The 17,883-nt window shown below is 42.5% G+C and overlaps 1 protein-coding gene across 1 annotated transcript in view; it reads right to left on the bottom strand.

The window, feature by feature from the left end:
- CRHR2 (corticotropin releasing hormone receptor 2) overlaps positions 1–17,883 on the bottom strand; it is a 146,898-nt gene that overhangs the window by 123,436 nt on the left and 5,579 nt on the right. The window contains exon 2 of the mRNA XM_053976122.1: positions 9,512–9,605. Coding sequence (XP_053832097.1) covers positions 9,512–9,605 — 94 coding nt within the window. The remainder of the gene's footprint in view (positions 1–9,511; positions 9,606–17,883) is intronic.

Here is a 17,883-nt window from a genome sequence, read left to right as displayed (position 1 = left end):
GTGACAGCAGGCAAGAGATCAGCTTCTAAATGCTTGGCCTGATGTACCAGGGATATCTGCACGAGCTGGAGAGTCCAGAGGGTGAGGAGGGAGCCTTGAAATCAGACTCCTGTTGTCCATCAGCGGAGCTGAGACCACCCAGCATTTTATACCCTTAGCAATCTGTTTCTCATTTGTGTCACCTCTTAGCTACTGGTATGTGCAACTTGAAATATCTGCATCCATAAACAATCCTTTTGTCTGACCATTTATGCACAGCAGTAGCACGACAGAGAGAATGAATCTGCTACAGAAAAAGATGCACAGGGGGTGAAGTGTTGAACAGTTCAAGTCCGAGTGGCTTACATAAACCATGTTAACATTTTCCATTATCTCTTTCCTATACAGCCAGTGTCCACCCTCTGACAGTTTAATGAGTAAGATGAATGCTTGGAGGGGAAAAAAAAATAACCCTTCTAGTTCTTACTTGGTAATGGAATAAGAAAGCTGAGGAAAGTAGAGCTGGAGCTTTACAGGTTGCTTTGTGCTTTGACAAGCTTTAGTGCTTAACTGTTATTTTTGTGTACATGGGACAATGGGCTGCCCAGGGAAGTGGCTGAGTCACCAGCCTGGAGGCATTTAAAAGGTGTAGATGTGGCACTTGACAGGATTTAGTGGTAGACTGGGCAGTGCTGGGTTAAGGGCTGGACTCGGTGATTTTAAATGTCTCAGACAATTCAGTTGTTCTATGGTTCTGTGACTATACAATAAGATGTTCTCATCTCAGGGCTGAAGGCCAAGGCAAATGAATTCCCTGCATAACACAGTTTATTCATCAAAGTTCAGCCAAGTGATGCAACTCAGAGTTAACCAAGGAGCTGCCAGCCACGACTTTACAGCAGGTGATTTCTTCAAGCTGAATCTCTGATCCATTTTCTGGGTTCAAATTCTAGTCCAGGGTAAGCCAGAACAGCACCTGCAAGTAGGAAGCATCCTTTCACTTCTCCCTCAAAGCAGCCACTGGGCTCTCAAACACCTTTGGGCACATCTTGAACACACCAGGAACACGTGGTGGAAGGTAACCCTCTTTTTTGCTGTCAGTAGTTGGTACTGAAGGAAGGCAGCACTGGCAGGCACAAGTTTATACACAGAGGCCTAAGACACACAGAGTTTACCCTCACAGGGAAATGGATGGAGCTCAGCCTCACCTTGGTCTGGCTTCGTGGTGAATCTGGCTCTGAGTGTGGTCAGGACACCCCTCCAAAAGAAGCATGGAAACATTGGCTTTGTCCAAAGCAGGGAGATAAAGGTGAGACCATGACTGTGTGTCAACAAGAGCACATCTAGAAGCTCATTGCTAACCTGGAGAGTCAAATCAGTCATGGGTTCATGAGTGTCAGACTAAGCTCTTTTCTGACCCAGAACATCCCAATCACATCAGAAGCAAACTATTTCCTAATTACAATACACCGTAAGCATTTCTTGGCTTATTAGCTTTTGCCACATCATGTTGTAAATGCCTTAAAGCCAATCATCTAAAATTACCCCTTGTGGGTCCTACTACACTGCACTTTTCCTAGTTCTATTTCTCCAGAGTATCTGGTCTTATTTGCAAGGCCATCCTTTGAAACTTGTTTCTAGCTCCATTTCTCTCTCAGCAATGTCTGTCCTATTCCATGGCATTTCTAAGTCAGCATTTCTTATCTCAAGGTTTGCATACAGATGAACACACTGTCTGGACCTTCTGTCAGGCTTTGAGAAGTCTCTACAAATCCATTTCCCACATTTGGGCACTAAACTGAAATCAGAAACAACAACAACAAAAAATTGCCTGCTCCACCCAATCTCTCCCATTTCCTAATAATAGTGATCCTTCAACTCTGCAGATGTTGGACATGCTCTGAAGCACCCATCCTTCAGAACAGTGTCCTCTGTAGTACCACTCTGGTGGGTTTACTCTTAGACTGGCCACAGTGTTATTTTAACCCTTAAAGATCTCACCACCCCCCAAACCAGAGAGAAATGCTGATTTAAAGGACAGGGGGTGTTTTCGTTTAGGAGCAGACACACTGAGATGATTCTGTGTGAACAGAAAAGGCACTCCATCTGTTCTGTGGAACTTGACAAAATGAGAGGTTCAACAGTGTGTATTATTATCTATCAGGTGTGCAAAAAATGCTATCTAATTTAGAAACCACTTACAGTGAACGGTGTTTATTGTACCAACTGTATAAACTCAGATATTTGGTATATTTGATGGAGTGGAGCATTGTAACAGTCACTACTGAGAGGCTGCTGGGAATGCACCAGACAGAAGTGACAGAGCCAGGACTGAGGTGTGCCACTCTTCTGAAATACGAGAAAAACCTCAGTGTCTGTTCCCAGGGTCTTTACATTCCTGTGTAATGTAAAATCAGATGAGAGATTACTTCTTTTGGTGCTTTACTGGGGCTCTTCAAAAACACCTTTCCATGGGGTCAAGGCACTGGGGCAACTTCTTACTGAAACAGGTTTCATGCTGAGCATTTTACAGCCTCCTTTACACAGATTAGAGATTTTCTGTCGTAGATTTGGAAGAACTCAGCCTCTGGACACCTAGGATAAATGTGGGAACCTTTAGATGTGTTTACCTATCTCATCCATAAGTCATTTACCCCAAAAAGTAAAACCCCAAACCCCTCCTAAATATTTTGTTACTGCAGCAAATGTAGAAATTAGATGTGGTGCTTAGGGACATGCTTTAGTGGTGGATGGGTAGTGTTGTATTAGTGGTTGGAATGGATCATCCTAAGGGCCTTTTCCAACCTAAATCACAGAATAATTTGTTTTGGAAGGGACCCACAAGGATTATCAAGTCCAACTCTTAAGTGAATGGGCCATACAGGGATCAAACCCACAACCTTGGCATTATTTTTTTTTTCTATTACTCTGATAATCCTCTCTAGTGGACCACAAAACTTGTTGGGCTGTCTACAGTTTCCTAATACACAAGGAATTTCCATACCTTCGATTTGGAATTACACCAGACTCAAAAAATGCAACTTTTTAAATTATAAGGGCAGAAATACAAATTGTTCAGCAACACCCAGCACTGCCAACTTTATTTTGGGAAGCACAAGCAAGCAGAGCTAGACTGCCTGGTATGTCATTTGGGGCAGTGGGAAAGTAAACCAACATCATCACCTCTATTTAAATAGTGCTGTTGCAACATCTGAAAATAGGAAGTGCTGGGAAGGTCGCTGGTGCCCAGCCCGGGTGGTGATGGTGCAAACATCGATGGCTGAGGTTGTCTTTCTGCCTGGGAGCAGTGACTGGCTGCTGTGGATGTGACCCTGTCCCCCAGGCAGCTGCAGGAGCAGCGTGCGGAGCTGCAGCCAGCAGGCTGACGCCAAGGGAGTGAAAGCATCTGTGAAAATAAATCACCCATCCCAGTCTCATTCTAAATGGGACTGCTCATTGATGTGGCCTGCTGGGAAAATCAGAAGGGAAGCAGGGAGAATTGCTTCCATACCATTACTCTGGAGGGATATTTAGGGATGTAATGGTGCCAAATGTTCTGTTTCCAGGAAACAGAATAGTGTGATGTACAGAAATAAATAACCCCTGGAGCAGAGAGGGGCTCACCTTCGCAGTTTGGGATGGAAAGCAAATTATCAAACACATTTGTGTGTCATAAAACTTTCATCCACTAAAAGAATCATTGATTCAAGAATGATTGAAATTGATTATTCAAAACTAACAAGCCAGCCAAGAACAACACTATTCATACATTCCCAGTTTTGTGAGGACCCTCTAGAATAAAACACTGTCCCAGCAACTGGGAAAATGATGGCAAATTCCAAGTGATGTCAGGTGAGCTGGAGACTTGATGAGCATCTTTGATGAGTTGTGGATCCACCCCTGGATACATTCCTCCCACACCCACCAACATCTTCCTTAAACCACAGCTTCCCCAGAGACTTGAGGAAACAACACAGGAGTAGTGTAAGGCTGGATTTGGACAGGTGGAATCCTGCACCACTCAGAATCAGAATGTTTACACCATTTCTGGGAGACAACAGCCTTTCACTACAAAGTGACCAGAGTGAGGGCAAGGAACCAACCCCCAGCTCAAGAGGATCCAGTCACCAGGAGGAAGAAATCATTTTCCCTTTTAGTGCATCCCAGGACTTCTTGAAGTGAAATGCATGACATCAGATTTACTGCCTCTCCTTTACTGGGTTGTCTGAATACACTTAAACACCACAAATGCAAACTGCAACCTTCAAACTGACTGAAAGGGAAGAAAGAGAAGAAAGACAGAGAATAATGTGGCAGCACGTTTCTCTCTCTCTCAGGATTTTTCATAGAGGTGCACAGAGAGAAATGTGCTGCCACAGAATATAATTTGTATACTGACAAGGCACAGTAGCATTGGCCATCCACATGCTGGTTGATTTCTTTTTGGACAAAATTCCTGTTTTCAGATGAATTGTCTCTTGACAAGGTCTTAAAGATTGTGTGGTCAAATGTGTCAGTGGAACAAACAGGGGTATCAAAAGATTTCCATGCAGATCAAAATTAAGTAGGATCAGATGCAAGCCGAGACTTGCAGTCTCCTGTGGAAACACGTTAGATGGGAAAGTCAAGGGATGTGAAGGGAATAACGTAAAAACATTCCACAATGCATGGAATATCAGTGTGAACTGAGGACCTCTGTCCTCTAAGGTCCTATAAAAATCCAAGCTATTATAACTCAGTGCCTGTATCATACAGATATATATACAATTAGAGCCATCTGCTCATCCTGGATATCACTGTAGTTCTAGTCAAACCAGACCAGGAAATTACAACATCAGAAACATCTTAAGCTGAGTCCCCTAAAAAAAATAAATTCTGCCACTTCAACCAATTTGTCTTACATATGAAAGCAAACTAATACTTAAATACAATTTTTTTGTTCAGGTTCACAAAGGCACTTCCCATCTGGAGTGGTGCATTTCTCCCATTACCCAGACCTCTTCTGGATTGCTCTATGATCCCAGAAACTCCTGCTAGGTTGTGACCTTTGTGAAATGAGTTTGGTGGTGAAGTGTCCCTTGACCCCATATCAAGGACTTTTGTGTGTCCAGGGTGGGAGCAGAGACCATGTTGAGTGGGGAATGACAGTGGGAATATTCAGTCATTCTCTGACAGCCTTGGAACATTCCTTACCTTCCACTGTTACTGGAATTTTAAAAATTCCAGTAATTACTTACCCAGATTGTGGCCAGGATGGAAATTTAGATACCTACAGAAAGTGCAGTATGAATGTTACCATCTTAGCTCTGTGATTGACTATTGTAGTTGTAATAAATTCTACTGACAGCCTCTGTAAGTGTTAAATTAGTCAGTGATTAGGAATTGCTAAGAATCTTGTGATCCACTGTTGGTTTTTAGTTTCTTTTCTGCCTCTGTTAAGGCTGGGATTGAAGCTCTCAAGATGATATTTCTTTTAGACTTAGGTGTTTATTATTTCTTATCTATATTACAGTCTTACAAGGTGTGAGTTTTGCAGTATTTCACTAATAAGGTACAAAATGGCTAATTATTGTTCTTTACAAGGTCTTTTAAGGCTGAACTATCTAATTAAGAAATGACACTTAAATTACTTTTACTTTTAACCCAATAACCAACCCCTCATGTCCCACAATGCGGACTTTTCTGTCTAATTACAAAATACCACCCAAACCCATGAAGAAGAAGGTGAAGAAGAAGGACCAGCTACTGCCTTAAAACTTCTGTCTTGCTTTATATTTATATTACTATATTCTAAACCGTTAAATTCTGAGTTTCCCACCCTGTGATATCACACACTTCTATTCAAACTCCACCCCCACAATCCCAGTTCTGTCATTCCATTTTGGAAGCTTCTCCACGGCCTCAGGTCAATGCAGTGTTCTCCTGGGGGTCAGTGCCTGTCAGCACAGAAAGTCTGGAATTCTCAGTAACCAGGGTTCCAACAACCCACCTAAAAACTGTGAACAAACCTCAGACTGCTGCTGGTTCGGAAGCCCTGTAAAAATTCCATCTGTGGTAAACTGGTGTTTTTACAACATCCTCTTAAAATCACCTTTTGCTGGGATACATTTGATGGTGGTGCTTTAGGTGATGCTCATTAATTACATCTGTGATCCTTTAGATATAAACCCTTGACCAGGTCTGGGACTAAGATTGGACTGAGCTGCACCAAAGCTCTGAAATGAGTTTAACAAGCAAGGGAGGTCTGCTCTGACCCTCACAACTCAGCAGCAGGGTCCCTTTTACCCTTTTGCATTTTTCATCTCTGTGTAAATCATTCTATCTCAATTCTAACTCGATTTTCCTCTGTGTGATTCATCCATGTAAAAAGTGATAGAGTGGACCTTGACACTGAAATTTGCTAGCTCACACTTTTACAAATTCATGCTAAACATACTTTTGCTAATGGCTTTGATGGTGATTCTGTAATGACCTAAACCACTCACTGACAACACCATCACACTCAGGAACTGAATCCAAGCAATCCTGAATGTGCCATCTAGGGATTTTTCAAGGAAAAAATGCCCAAAAGAGAAAATGAGTTGTGCTGATTTCCAACTCTGAAAAAGTATTTCTTGGTTTAAATCGCTTCCGAGTGAATTTACAATGTCATTCTCTGAGCCATTCTGTGAAATTACCCATGCATTACATTCTCAAAAGCATTTTATGCCATCTGTTTGGGATACTTAGTGTGAACATATTTGGGGGGTGAAATTAGTAATTATAAGAGGAGGAAATTAACATATTGGACTAATTAACAGCATCTTCTGGGAAAGAAACAGGGAAGATAACGAATTACAAAACTTAATGTTTACTGTTCTCCCAGCTAAATAAAGATTGTTCAATATGGCTCTCCTTGGGTTTCTTTTCTTGATTTCTTTTCCCCTTCTAAAATATATCTGCACTGTGTCAAAGAACAGGAGCCAGAGAAAAGACTCAGACACTGCAGGCTCTGTGGTCTGGTTCTCTCCATCCACGCTGCTGAATGGAGCTCACCAATGTTCCCATGTGACACATCCTTCTCATTACCAGGGTTCAAAATGAGGCTTGCAACACAGCTCACCTCATTTTGGACATTGAAATATTAGAGCAGACTTAGTTACAGAAGCTCATTATGCTTGGACCCCAATAAAGGAAAAGCATTTCGCTTCTGCTCCATTTTAGGTTTTAATTTAGGATTAAATTGTGGTTTGGTCTTTAACTGTACCATTAGAGCTCTCCACCCATGAAGAGGTGGTGATTATATTGCAGACCTCCATTTTTAATGAGAAGGCTCATAGCTGAATAGCCCAGACTGTTTGGAAGATCCAGTTTTCATGGAGCACAAAAAAAAAAAATAAATCATGGGAACCACCATGTTCTTGTTGATGACCAACCACCCTGAGAAAAAAACATTGGTCCATGCTAAGCAAAAAAGTGAATTTTTGTCCCTAAGGTGTCCCAAAGTTCACCTCATGCTTATACCTGAGGCTGACCATGAAAGAGATTTGAGGTTTACTATATTTTACTATATGTAGAGTTTATTACTTGTATAAACCCACTCTCAAAGCACAGTACAGATTCTCAGGATTTTAAAGTATCAAAGAAAATTTGTTCTAAAAAAGCTGCAAGTTAGACTGACTATAAAAATCAATTTCCATTAATTTCAGAGTATTGCTTTACCTCTGAGCAGTGATACCTCACAAAGATAGTGGAATAGAAGAGAGACTTCTGTATCTTCTCCCTTCCCTTTCCCATTAAAATTCTGTTCCAGTAGCCACACTCCACTGGAAAATATGCCGTGTCTTCATGCATCACATAAACAGTCCAGAAAATTATATTTTGTCAACAACTGAAAAATAAATTGTTTGCTGACTTCTAAGACAGCCTGGCGTGAAATTTGTGGGTTTTTTTTCTAAAACAGAAGCTCTGCACAAGGAAAAACACTTCATGAATAAATGGCAAGTTTTACGATAATGTTTACAAACACATCCAAAAGGCAAAGAACACCTAAAGGAAAGGTCCAAATATAGAACCTCATTTATCTTCCCTTTGTTTCCAGCTAAGGAATGGAATAGATGGTCATTAAACTGATTTAAACAAATCTGCTACAGGAGGCAGAGCTGCTCTCTGGAACACAGTGGCACCAAGGGGCAGAGCTTGGGGCAGATTCATAATACAGGTCAACACACCCATTTATATGCAAATTGAGAGGCAGTGTAGCAGTCAGAGGCCCTGAAAGGCCTCTATGGAGGTCACTAGCCTAAGATAAGAAATGCAGAGTCATGATGAGTAGACTGGAGCTGCCCCTCTTCTGCACATCAGACTTTTGTTATCTCTCTGTAAGGCTTTAGGTTGTATTCTCTTCAACTCTATTCATTGGACAATTTCTAATCTCCCAGTTGCCTACTTAAACCTTCACTTCTACCCAGTTCAGATGGAAGAGTTGTCATTGGAACCCTTTGCAGAAGCTGCCAATAAAGACATCTCCGCAGAACTCCACGCAGCCTTCACCTCTCTCCATCCCTGCGTCTGCCGAGGCACTTTGTGAGCACAGAGCTGAAATCACTGAGAGCTGAACTCACTGAGAGCTGAACTCACTAGAGCTGAAATCACTCCACAAGTGCTCGCTAAAGTAGCCAGTGGCTCGGAGCTAGCCCAGGGGCCCAGACAGGCTGTGCCTCATCAGCACAGCGCTACCTGGGACACCTACGGCGGCTGCTGCCCCGGGGGCCAGACGGACCCCAAGCCACCATAAGGCAGTTGAGGCACCACAGCTTTCACACTTCAGTCTGATATCCAGATCAGCTTATTGTCCTGAAGGAATTAAGTCAGAATAAAACACCACTGGTGCAACATATTTTACAGAAAGATTTTTAATTCCCTGAGCCTCATTTCCTTTGCTGTTTCCCAGGGATGGACACCTGGCTGAATGACAACACCTACATTATATCTTAAGCTCCTTACTCCACGAATATTCACCAGGGGGAAACAGAAAGTGAGGAGGAAGGGAAGAAATTTAGTTTTTCCCTCAGAAGCACCCTTCATTGCAGCACACCCCCCCAAGTCATGCTGCAGAGGAGTGTGGCTCTGAGTGTGCTTCTCCCACTTCTGAAACAAAGCTGGAGCCAGTTTCACATCTCTTACAGCATCATTTTTGTGCTGGTGTATTTTAGCCAAGAGACAAGTGCTTTGCCCTGCTTCTACAAACTGGTCTGGATAAATGGGCAAGACACTTCAACTATACTAATCTTCAACTACCACATCAGTCAGTAAGTAAGGCTAATTCAACAGATTAAACCATGAGAAAGGCCTGTCAGTAGTTCCCCTGAAGCTCTCTCCAGGTGTGTAAAATTCCAAGTTCTCCTTCCTCGTCACACATTGTCACCAAGGAAAAGCCAAGGCTGGAGACAATATGTTTATCTCAGCAGGAGAAGATGTTCCTGGAGCAAGGGCACTTTGAAAATGGATCCTCAAGTAACAAGAAGCCACCAAGAAACAGAGGAGTAAATACCTGTGACATTGGCGCGGGCTGACAAAGCTTCGCAGTACTTTTCCAGCAGAACGGACAAGGGCAGGTTCACAGAGGATTCACAGTGGAGAACTATCTGGACAAACAGAAAGAAACCAAGCAGGTAAAGCAGCAACCTGGAACAGATTTTCTCATTCACGAGTACAACAAGCCCCAGCAGTCTCAGAGCAGTTCCCATTCATGATTTATTCAGGCACAGACACCCCCTGACACAGAAGGTTTGTGGTTGTACTTGCTCGGCTCCAGTGCATCACATGAAATTCACCTGACTAATGCAGGAAACTGCAAATTAACCACCTATTCTGGATCTCTCCTTGTGGGAGCTGCTCAGTGCCTTTAACAAAGCTCAGGATCCCCTTTGTCTCATCACCTGAAAGTAGATGCCTGAAACAGCAGAGCTGAATCACATCCCATTAAAGATTGAGTGTTGAGTTTTTTCAGTAAACTTTTAATTGGTATGTGGGTGCCAAAGATCCTTGCAATTCAAGAGATACAGCAATTAGCAAAGGGCAGTTCAGAGGGCTTGAAGAAGGTGTTTCCGTGGAATGTATAGGATAATTGGGCATCCCTGTAAGGTGTCCTGTGGCTCTTTTTAGCCAGTGGAAGACACACAAGTTTCTGACCTTCAGCATTCAGGGCTGAGCCTTCTACTGAGGACAAATAACAGAAAGAGCAGAAATGCCAACATGGGCACTTTGAGAAAGCTGCAGGTTCAGCACAAGGTAACAGTATAACCCCAAGTAAAATTTAGGAAATAGAGTTGAAAATCTATGGGGATATTTAATTTTCACACTCAAAATAAAGTGCCCAGTGCAGAGAGAGGAGAGGAGCCCACACCAAACTGTAGAGCCAAGTTGGGATCCTGCTTGGAGCAAGAGAAGCTCTTGGAAAGTCCTTTAAGAAAGGCAGGTCGAAATGTGGCAGGAAAATTCAGGAGTGACAAATCAATGACAGAAAATTCAATTTTCAAACTATGAAACAAAATCTTTCTGACTGTTTCTGAGGGGGATATAAAGCCATGGTAACACACAAAATGCCTTTGCTTTTCTGTTTACACAGAATGACTCCAACAAAATTCAGGCAGCTTTTACTCAGGGAAACAACCATATTCCTTAAAGGTTGATATTATATTTCAGTGCTCTAAGGTGTGTTAAGTGATTGAGGAACCCATTTTTTGTCACTGAATTCTCTGTCACTTAATAAAAAGGAGGGTAAGTGCTCATGACAATAGAATCCATCAGCAGTGTTGTCTCTAAAGAACAACTGTTCTTTGTACAACACCTTGTTCTACCTATTTCTCACTTTGCTGTTATTTTATAAAATAGGAAGTGTTGAAGTACAAACAGAGAGCCTTTCCCAGATTTCATTCTTTTCATACAAACTCCATGAAGGGGCTGTTTCTCCTCCTGTGAGGATGTGTGAAGAATTTTGAATGAGTTAGAGACAGGACTTCTAAGTTGTTTCAGATAATGTGATTTATTTTTCTTATCTTTTACACAGGTAGGAAGGGTGAGTTCAGATCACATCTTCACCACATAACTCAAAATGTCCCAAGACTCTTAGTTACAAGCCCTTTTAAAGATTTATTAACTAATATAACACTACTAACAAATATATTTATATTTTTGACCTAATTCTTAAATATTTTGTTTTATAGATGCATACCACAGTGTAAGCTTTTTAAATTAATCATGTTATAACACACAAACTTACAGTTCCGTACTCTAAAACTTTAAACTTTCTTCTACTTAACATATCTCTGCTTTTAACTACAAATCTACATTCTCACTTCTAGCACCTAAGTTTAAAAGCCTTTTCTAAAGTCTCAGATCAAATCTTGTGTTCAATCCTAAACTTTGCCTCACAGGCCCAAGATTCTGAGAATTCCCTGCATTTCAAATTCCAGCATCCAGGGAGGCTCAGAACTCCTGCCTCCCACAGCAGGACCTCCACGCATGGTCAGGTCAGGGAGATAAAGCCAGGTACAGATTCCACCTCCTGAGGCACGGAGCTCCCAAACCCCAGACTCTGCAGTGGCCACGTCTCCTGCCAGATCCAGGCATGTTGAGACAGCAGAGGCATTTCTTCCCTTCCACCCCTCACCCCTCTGCCACCTCCCAGGCCAAAGCACTGCCTCACTTCAAAGAAGAAACTCAAGCCATCCCCGTGTACTGTAAATACGCCGCGTGTTCAGCTGTGCCCTCCCCAGGACGATGGGAAAGCACAGACAGAGGTCAAGCTCAGCACAGCTTGGGGAGGAATAGGAAAGGTTAAATGTCACATTTGCCTTAGGGTCAGCTCAGGTTAATTTGGCTGGGGGGAAAAGTGCCTTCCACATATTATGTTACTTTTGGTTTCATTTTCTCTCCGCTAACCACAGTCAACAGCCTTGATGTGAACGAAACTTCTTTAAAAAAACAAAAATGTATTTAAAGCAGATAAACCCAAATTATGCCTCAGGTTTTAGCTTTTATATTTTTCAGATTCTCTACTGCTTCAGTGTGTAGTTCTGAGCTTCATATCAGGGGATGGTGAGCTCTCTTCACAGAGCAGGGGGACAAAACAATTCCTTCTCCAGCTGGGCACCAAGGACAAATGATCCAAATCTCAGGCCCAGGAGCACAAACAACGTGGGCTGGAGAGAGAAAAACAAGCAGGATGGGAGTGCCTGGGCTAAAGCTGGAATGGGACAATGAACTGCAAGGTGCAAATGGAGCAGAGCTGATCCCAGTGAGAGCCCCCGGGAGCGCTCGTGCATTTTGGGACCATTTTGGTTCATCTTGGGTGCAGCCCTGGCTGGGCTCTTGTGCTGCCCAAGGTGGATCCATGGAGGCCTTTGAATAAATCCCTGCTTGATTCTTTAGCTCTGTCCAGTCTCTGTTCTAGGCCAGCCTTGAAAAACCCCTCTTAAAATAATAAAAAACAGAAAGAAAAAAAAAAAAAAAAAAAAAAAAAAAAAAAAAAAAAAAAGAGAAACATTTCAGTAATGTAGAATTGTAAAGATAAATAATTGGGCCCATGACTGAAATTATATTTTGAAGTACTGAAATTGCTTTGGGTCACTAATACATGACTTTACTCAAACTGCATTTCTCTTAAAAGAGCTATTCCATAACCTCTGCCCACCAAATCACTTATTTTCTGTCCTGAAAATTTACCTAAATCATGCACAGAGATGTCCAGCTTAATTCCTCAGAGCCACTGTGGACATTTATGAACAAATAAAACTAATGTGCCAAGCCAAAGACTGAGGTGGAAATGAATCCTTTACTTTCCAAAGCAGGGACACCAACTAAGAGCAGGGCAGCTCTGAGCCTTCAGAAAAAAAAAATACAGAGCCTTTGGTCAACTTCCTATTCACATCTGAGAGGACTTTGGGAAAAGGATGAGTTGCTCTGGTGTGGCACTGTCTGCCTCTCTCATGGGCATTTTGTTGGACCTTTCCCCTTGGACACGGTCACTGCTCTTCATTAATTCATGAAAGATCTTTATTTCTGTCAGAGGACATCAACTACGAGACACAAGAGTTGCCTGCTCTCAGTTCCCACCAGCATTTGTGGTTATTTCATCCAGGTAAGAGAGGATTTGCAACTTCATTTTAAGAAGAATTAACAAAGAATCCTGGTTTGAAATACTGAGTTCCTCTATGAAGCAATATAGAAATACAAAACCAAATGAACATCAGTGCTGTAAAATTCACCTGCATGGAAGAGGTTGTTTTTTCCTCTCAAACATGGAAGAAATGGCTACAGGATTATAAAGGAATGGCTCATTTTTGTGATATTTTAAATATTTCACAGTAGGCAGCTGCAGAGTGGGTGAAGTTAGCAGGAATGCAAGCTGAAAGGAAGGACTGAAGAGAAAAAGGATGACCCACAACAATGGAACACCCCTTGCCAAGGTGGAGGTGAGCTTGGAGGCAGTGGATGCTGCCACACATGGACAGATGCACACAGCTCCCCTTTCCCATCCTCACACAAGAATTCCCAGATGCCACATTGCAGTGCTCTAATAAAAGCCAGTTGTTAGGCCTCCCTGTCAAACATCTGCTGGTGGCATGCTGAGAGGTGCTGACATCTGACACAGCCTCAAAGCAACAGAGCAAAAACTCTTAAAAAAAAAAAAAAAAAAGTAGTTTCTAGTACTCCCGAGGTCCCAGAGAAATCCATCCCATGGAAGTACAAGAGCATCTCAGCAGAAAGCCACTCCCAAAAAAGCAGTGGGATTTAGACTTCAAAACAGAGAGAGCAGCAGCTGAGCTGATCACACAGGGATTCCTTTGGAATTCAGGAAGAGAAGCAGGAATTTTCCAGATGCAGTTCATCTGCAGTATTTTAAATCTTTAAATTGGAATGACCTCCACTGACTGCATCACCTGGGTCTTATGCACTGTAAGGACAGAGTCTCTTGGATGCATCCTTCCTAAATTTTCTTTAGACACTACATACAAAAGGAGAGGTCAAAACATCCCTAGAGATGATGGCTGCAGGAAGACACGAGCACATCACCGTCTTGTTTAATCATCTGTGCTCTTTCTTTTACTGAGCAAGTGACCTTCCAACATGGAAAAATGTGGGAGTTATCAACACAAAATGTGCTCAGTCCACAGCTGACAAGAGAAGGGTCCATCTCATGTCTCCTTTGCCGCACAAAGTCTCACCTTGCACTATTCACTGTGCTCTCTATAAAGCCAAAGCATTTTCCACTCCTGAGAAACCACCTGGCATGGATTGTGTCAGGAGGATGCTTCTTCCTACCCTTCATCTCTGGGCACCTCTTCTCTCAAGACTCCAGCTTTTCCCATGTATTTCTTTAAAATATCCAAGGCTGCAAATGCTACCTCGTTTCAACATCAAAATTGCAGCAAAACTGTCTTCAGCACACAGAAAAGCTGCTGATTAGTAGCTTTGCCCCAGAACCCAGGGAAAGAAAAAAAAAAGAAAAAAAAAAAAAAGTGTGTGTGTGAGAGAAAAGGGAAACCTGCATTTAATTTTTAGTTCTTCAATTAGGCAATGCAAATAAATTCACTCCATCTCCACAATGAGACTGAGTTCTCACCCCAACTTCTGGGATGGAAATGCTCAGAGCAGTGGCCCAATTAAAAGCAAAAATTTAGTTTGTGTGCAGAGAAGCTCATCTTAGGGAAACACAGGCATCTAACTGCACAATGAAAATGTAATTAGTGAAAGAGCTCAACTCAGCAAAACCAAAGCGAATCCCACACTTCCTTGACAAAATCCATCCTCTGTTTGAACACAGTGTCCAGGGCAGGTGGGCATCTGGCAAGTTCTACATCACTGGTGGGGAGAAACAGAGCCTTTGGAAAAAAAAAAACCACCAGATATTCCTTGGAATGCTCTTATAAAAAATTCCAGTGTTCATCTGAGCAGCTCTTTCCTTCTAAGAGAGGGCAACACATGGGAGAGAATGAGGAGAGCTGGAATATTTGCTGACTACTCATCACCTGAAGGAATAGGTACAATCAGAAGAGTGAAAACTGCTACTTCAGGACAAAAACAGAGATTAGCACAGGAGAGGAGGGGAAAGCCATCTTCACAATGGCCAGGATGGGTTTATATCCACTGCCATGTGGTTACTTCATCCACAAGATGCATCTGAAAGAGATGCTTATTAAAGAACAGAAGTCAGAGGGCCAGTGTGTTGGAAAGACTTTGTTTTATGGAGAACCAAAAAGGTCAGCCCTCTGCCTCAAGATGTTTTTGGCCTTTCTCAACACAGTGACTTAAAATCGCTCGTGCAGCAGCACTTGGCAGCGTACAGTTGTTTGGCTTGGCTTCACCAGAAAAATAATTTCCATTTGGGATAGAAAGTCTAAATACAAGTTTTCACAGGAGCCTGCAACCTGAAACCTGAGCCAGCTAAGGTTACAGTAAAGGGAAGGACTCTGAGCACAGTTCAAGAAAAATAGGCTCCTTTTCAAATCATCCTTCAGCTCTTTAAACTCCCTCTGAGTTAATCCAAGTGGCCACATAAAACATTGCTACTTGCTAGAGAACACCAAATGCTCCAGGAGACACTGCTCCGTGATCTTAAGAGGCCAGATGTATTCTGCAGCTCTTCCAGGAAGTCTGGAAAAAGAGACTAAAAGTCTGCATGGAATGGGAATTAGGACCCCAGTTCAATAGAGCAACTAAACACATGCTTGGTTTTAAGGCATGAAATTAAATCAATGTTTATGCAAAAATAAATTAAAAAAAAAAAAACCCTTGAGCACCTGCTACTCTGAGCCCACCACTGAACTTCACTGTTGTCTTTGAAACTTGGAGATCTGCTTTCAGTGAGCACTGCCTCCATGCTCTGCTGAAGCAGATTTGAGAGGGGAGGTTCTCCATCCACTGAAAGCCACGCAGGTGCTGAGGGATTTTCTGAAGCATGAGATACAAACCAAACCTGGTTAAGGCCACCCATGGGCTGGACTTGTCCAACCAGGTCTCCAAGCCCTTCCAGAGCAACCTGAGATGTTGAAAATGAGCATGACTGCATTTGAATCACAAGCTGCAGCTCTCCTGAAATAAAATTGTTTAATGGAAAGACTTTTCAATTTCACATCCTTGAAGAGTTTTGTTGGTCAGTCATCATGTGGGTATCATATTCAGAGCCTGGAAGGGGAGCAAGCCCCTCAGGACACTCCTGCCTTCATGTCTGCCCTCTCCTTAGGTCTGTGAGTTATTTTTTCCCACCCAATTCCAATTCCTGTGACTCCCCTCAGCAGCTGCAATGTGATTCACCTCACCCCCCTATTCCAGCAGGCTTTGCTTCAGGCTCCCCAGTGCTCAGAAGTGGAAGAAGGAACCACTGTCATGGACCAATCCATCACCTGTGCTTTAACATGGACTGCAGGATGAGATAATAATGCACTGGAGACAAAACACTCAGGGAATCCAGAGCAGCTCAAGTTTAAAAGTCATATTTACCCAAGTGAATGCCAATACCTCCCTCATCTAACCTTTACCTACAGGCAGAGCCTCTGCAAGGATCATTCACCCATGCACTGTCACCACTGCCACTGCACTTCCAAAGCCACCCCTCACAGCTCTCCCAGCTTCAGCTCAACAAATCTGAGCTCCTCATCTTTGTTTTTCAGGTCTCTGCCACCTGAAAAAAAAGGTAAAAAACCGTCTGGATCAAGACTTTGTCAGCTGAAGACATCTGCTCAGCTTCCCATGGAATGCCAACAGTGGTACCTCTGTATCCTCCACAAAATGTGGACCCAAGATTTCCTGACAGGGATTTAGAAATGAGCCAGTGAGGTGGCACTGGGTATCAGCAGTGAACTTTCTCTCCATCTTTCCTTAAACTGCTAATTCTTGGGCTGGAGCCCACTTCTAGATTTGAAAACCAAGTATCACAGTGAAATTTAACTCCAAGTCTGGAATTATCTTTCACTACCTGAAGGGGAATCACAGACTCCTCTCTGAGGAGTCAGATTCCTTTCAGGAGCTGACAGCAGAGCATCAAGACAGGCATCATTCACAATTTGAAGTGAGGGAAAATCTCACAGAACATAAAGAAAAAATTATGCACCATGACAACGACTGAGCATCGGAAAAGAGATGTTGTAAAACGACATTTCAGAGATGTTGTGAGAGCTCCATCTTTGCAGATTTTCACAGCTGAACTGGATGAGAATGATTTGGTTTTGGAATTAAACCTGCCTTGAGAAGGTGACTGGACTTCTGGCAATCCCTTCCAGCACAATTTTTTTTTTTTTTCATTCCTTGATTCTATATGACTTATAGTCCCTGTGGTAAAAAGAATCACAGATAACAATTACTCCCCACTCTTTCAATGGGCAATGCAGTAAACAGCTTACAGACTGTATCTTGAACAACAATCAGCAATCCAGAGGCTTTCTCACTCATGTTTCTAAGATTTTTTTTACTCTTTTAACATAATTATAATTGAAATAGTATGCCAAATACTAGGAAAAGATATTCTTTTTAATTATTACTGTATTTAAAGATAAAATTTTCTTTTAATCCTTTTTTTTTTTTTAATTTTCTGAAGGAAAGAAATACTGCAAGTCTGACAAGACTTCAAAATCCTCATGAAGATACTTCTTTTGATAAAGTGAGGGATTCTTACACTTTGGAAGGTGTCTCAGCCGATGTCCCAGCAGGTGAGTTTTGAGGCAGGATGAGGAAAGATCCTCAGTGCCTCTGCCTGGAAGCACACCTGGTCAAAATACTTTCCTGAGCTCTGAGACACCATTCTCAGCAGCCAGAGGGACACCCTGGGCTCCCTCTCTGCTTTGAAAGAGCCGATTGGTAGCAGAAGGAGCAGCCTGGTCCCTGGCAGGGATGTTTGCTCACACAACAAGCAAGCAGCAAGGG

The sequence above is a fragment of the Vidua macroura genome, chromosome 1 (genome assembly GCF_024509145.1).
Source record: "Vidua macroura isolate BioBank_ID:100142 chromosome 1, ASM2450914v1, whole genome shotgun sequence".
Classification (NCBI taxonomy): Eukaryota; Metazoa; Chordata; class Aves; order Passeriformes; family Viduidae; genus Vidua; species Vidua macroura.
This window is presented reverse-complemented; position numbering and strand designations above follow the sequence as displayed.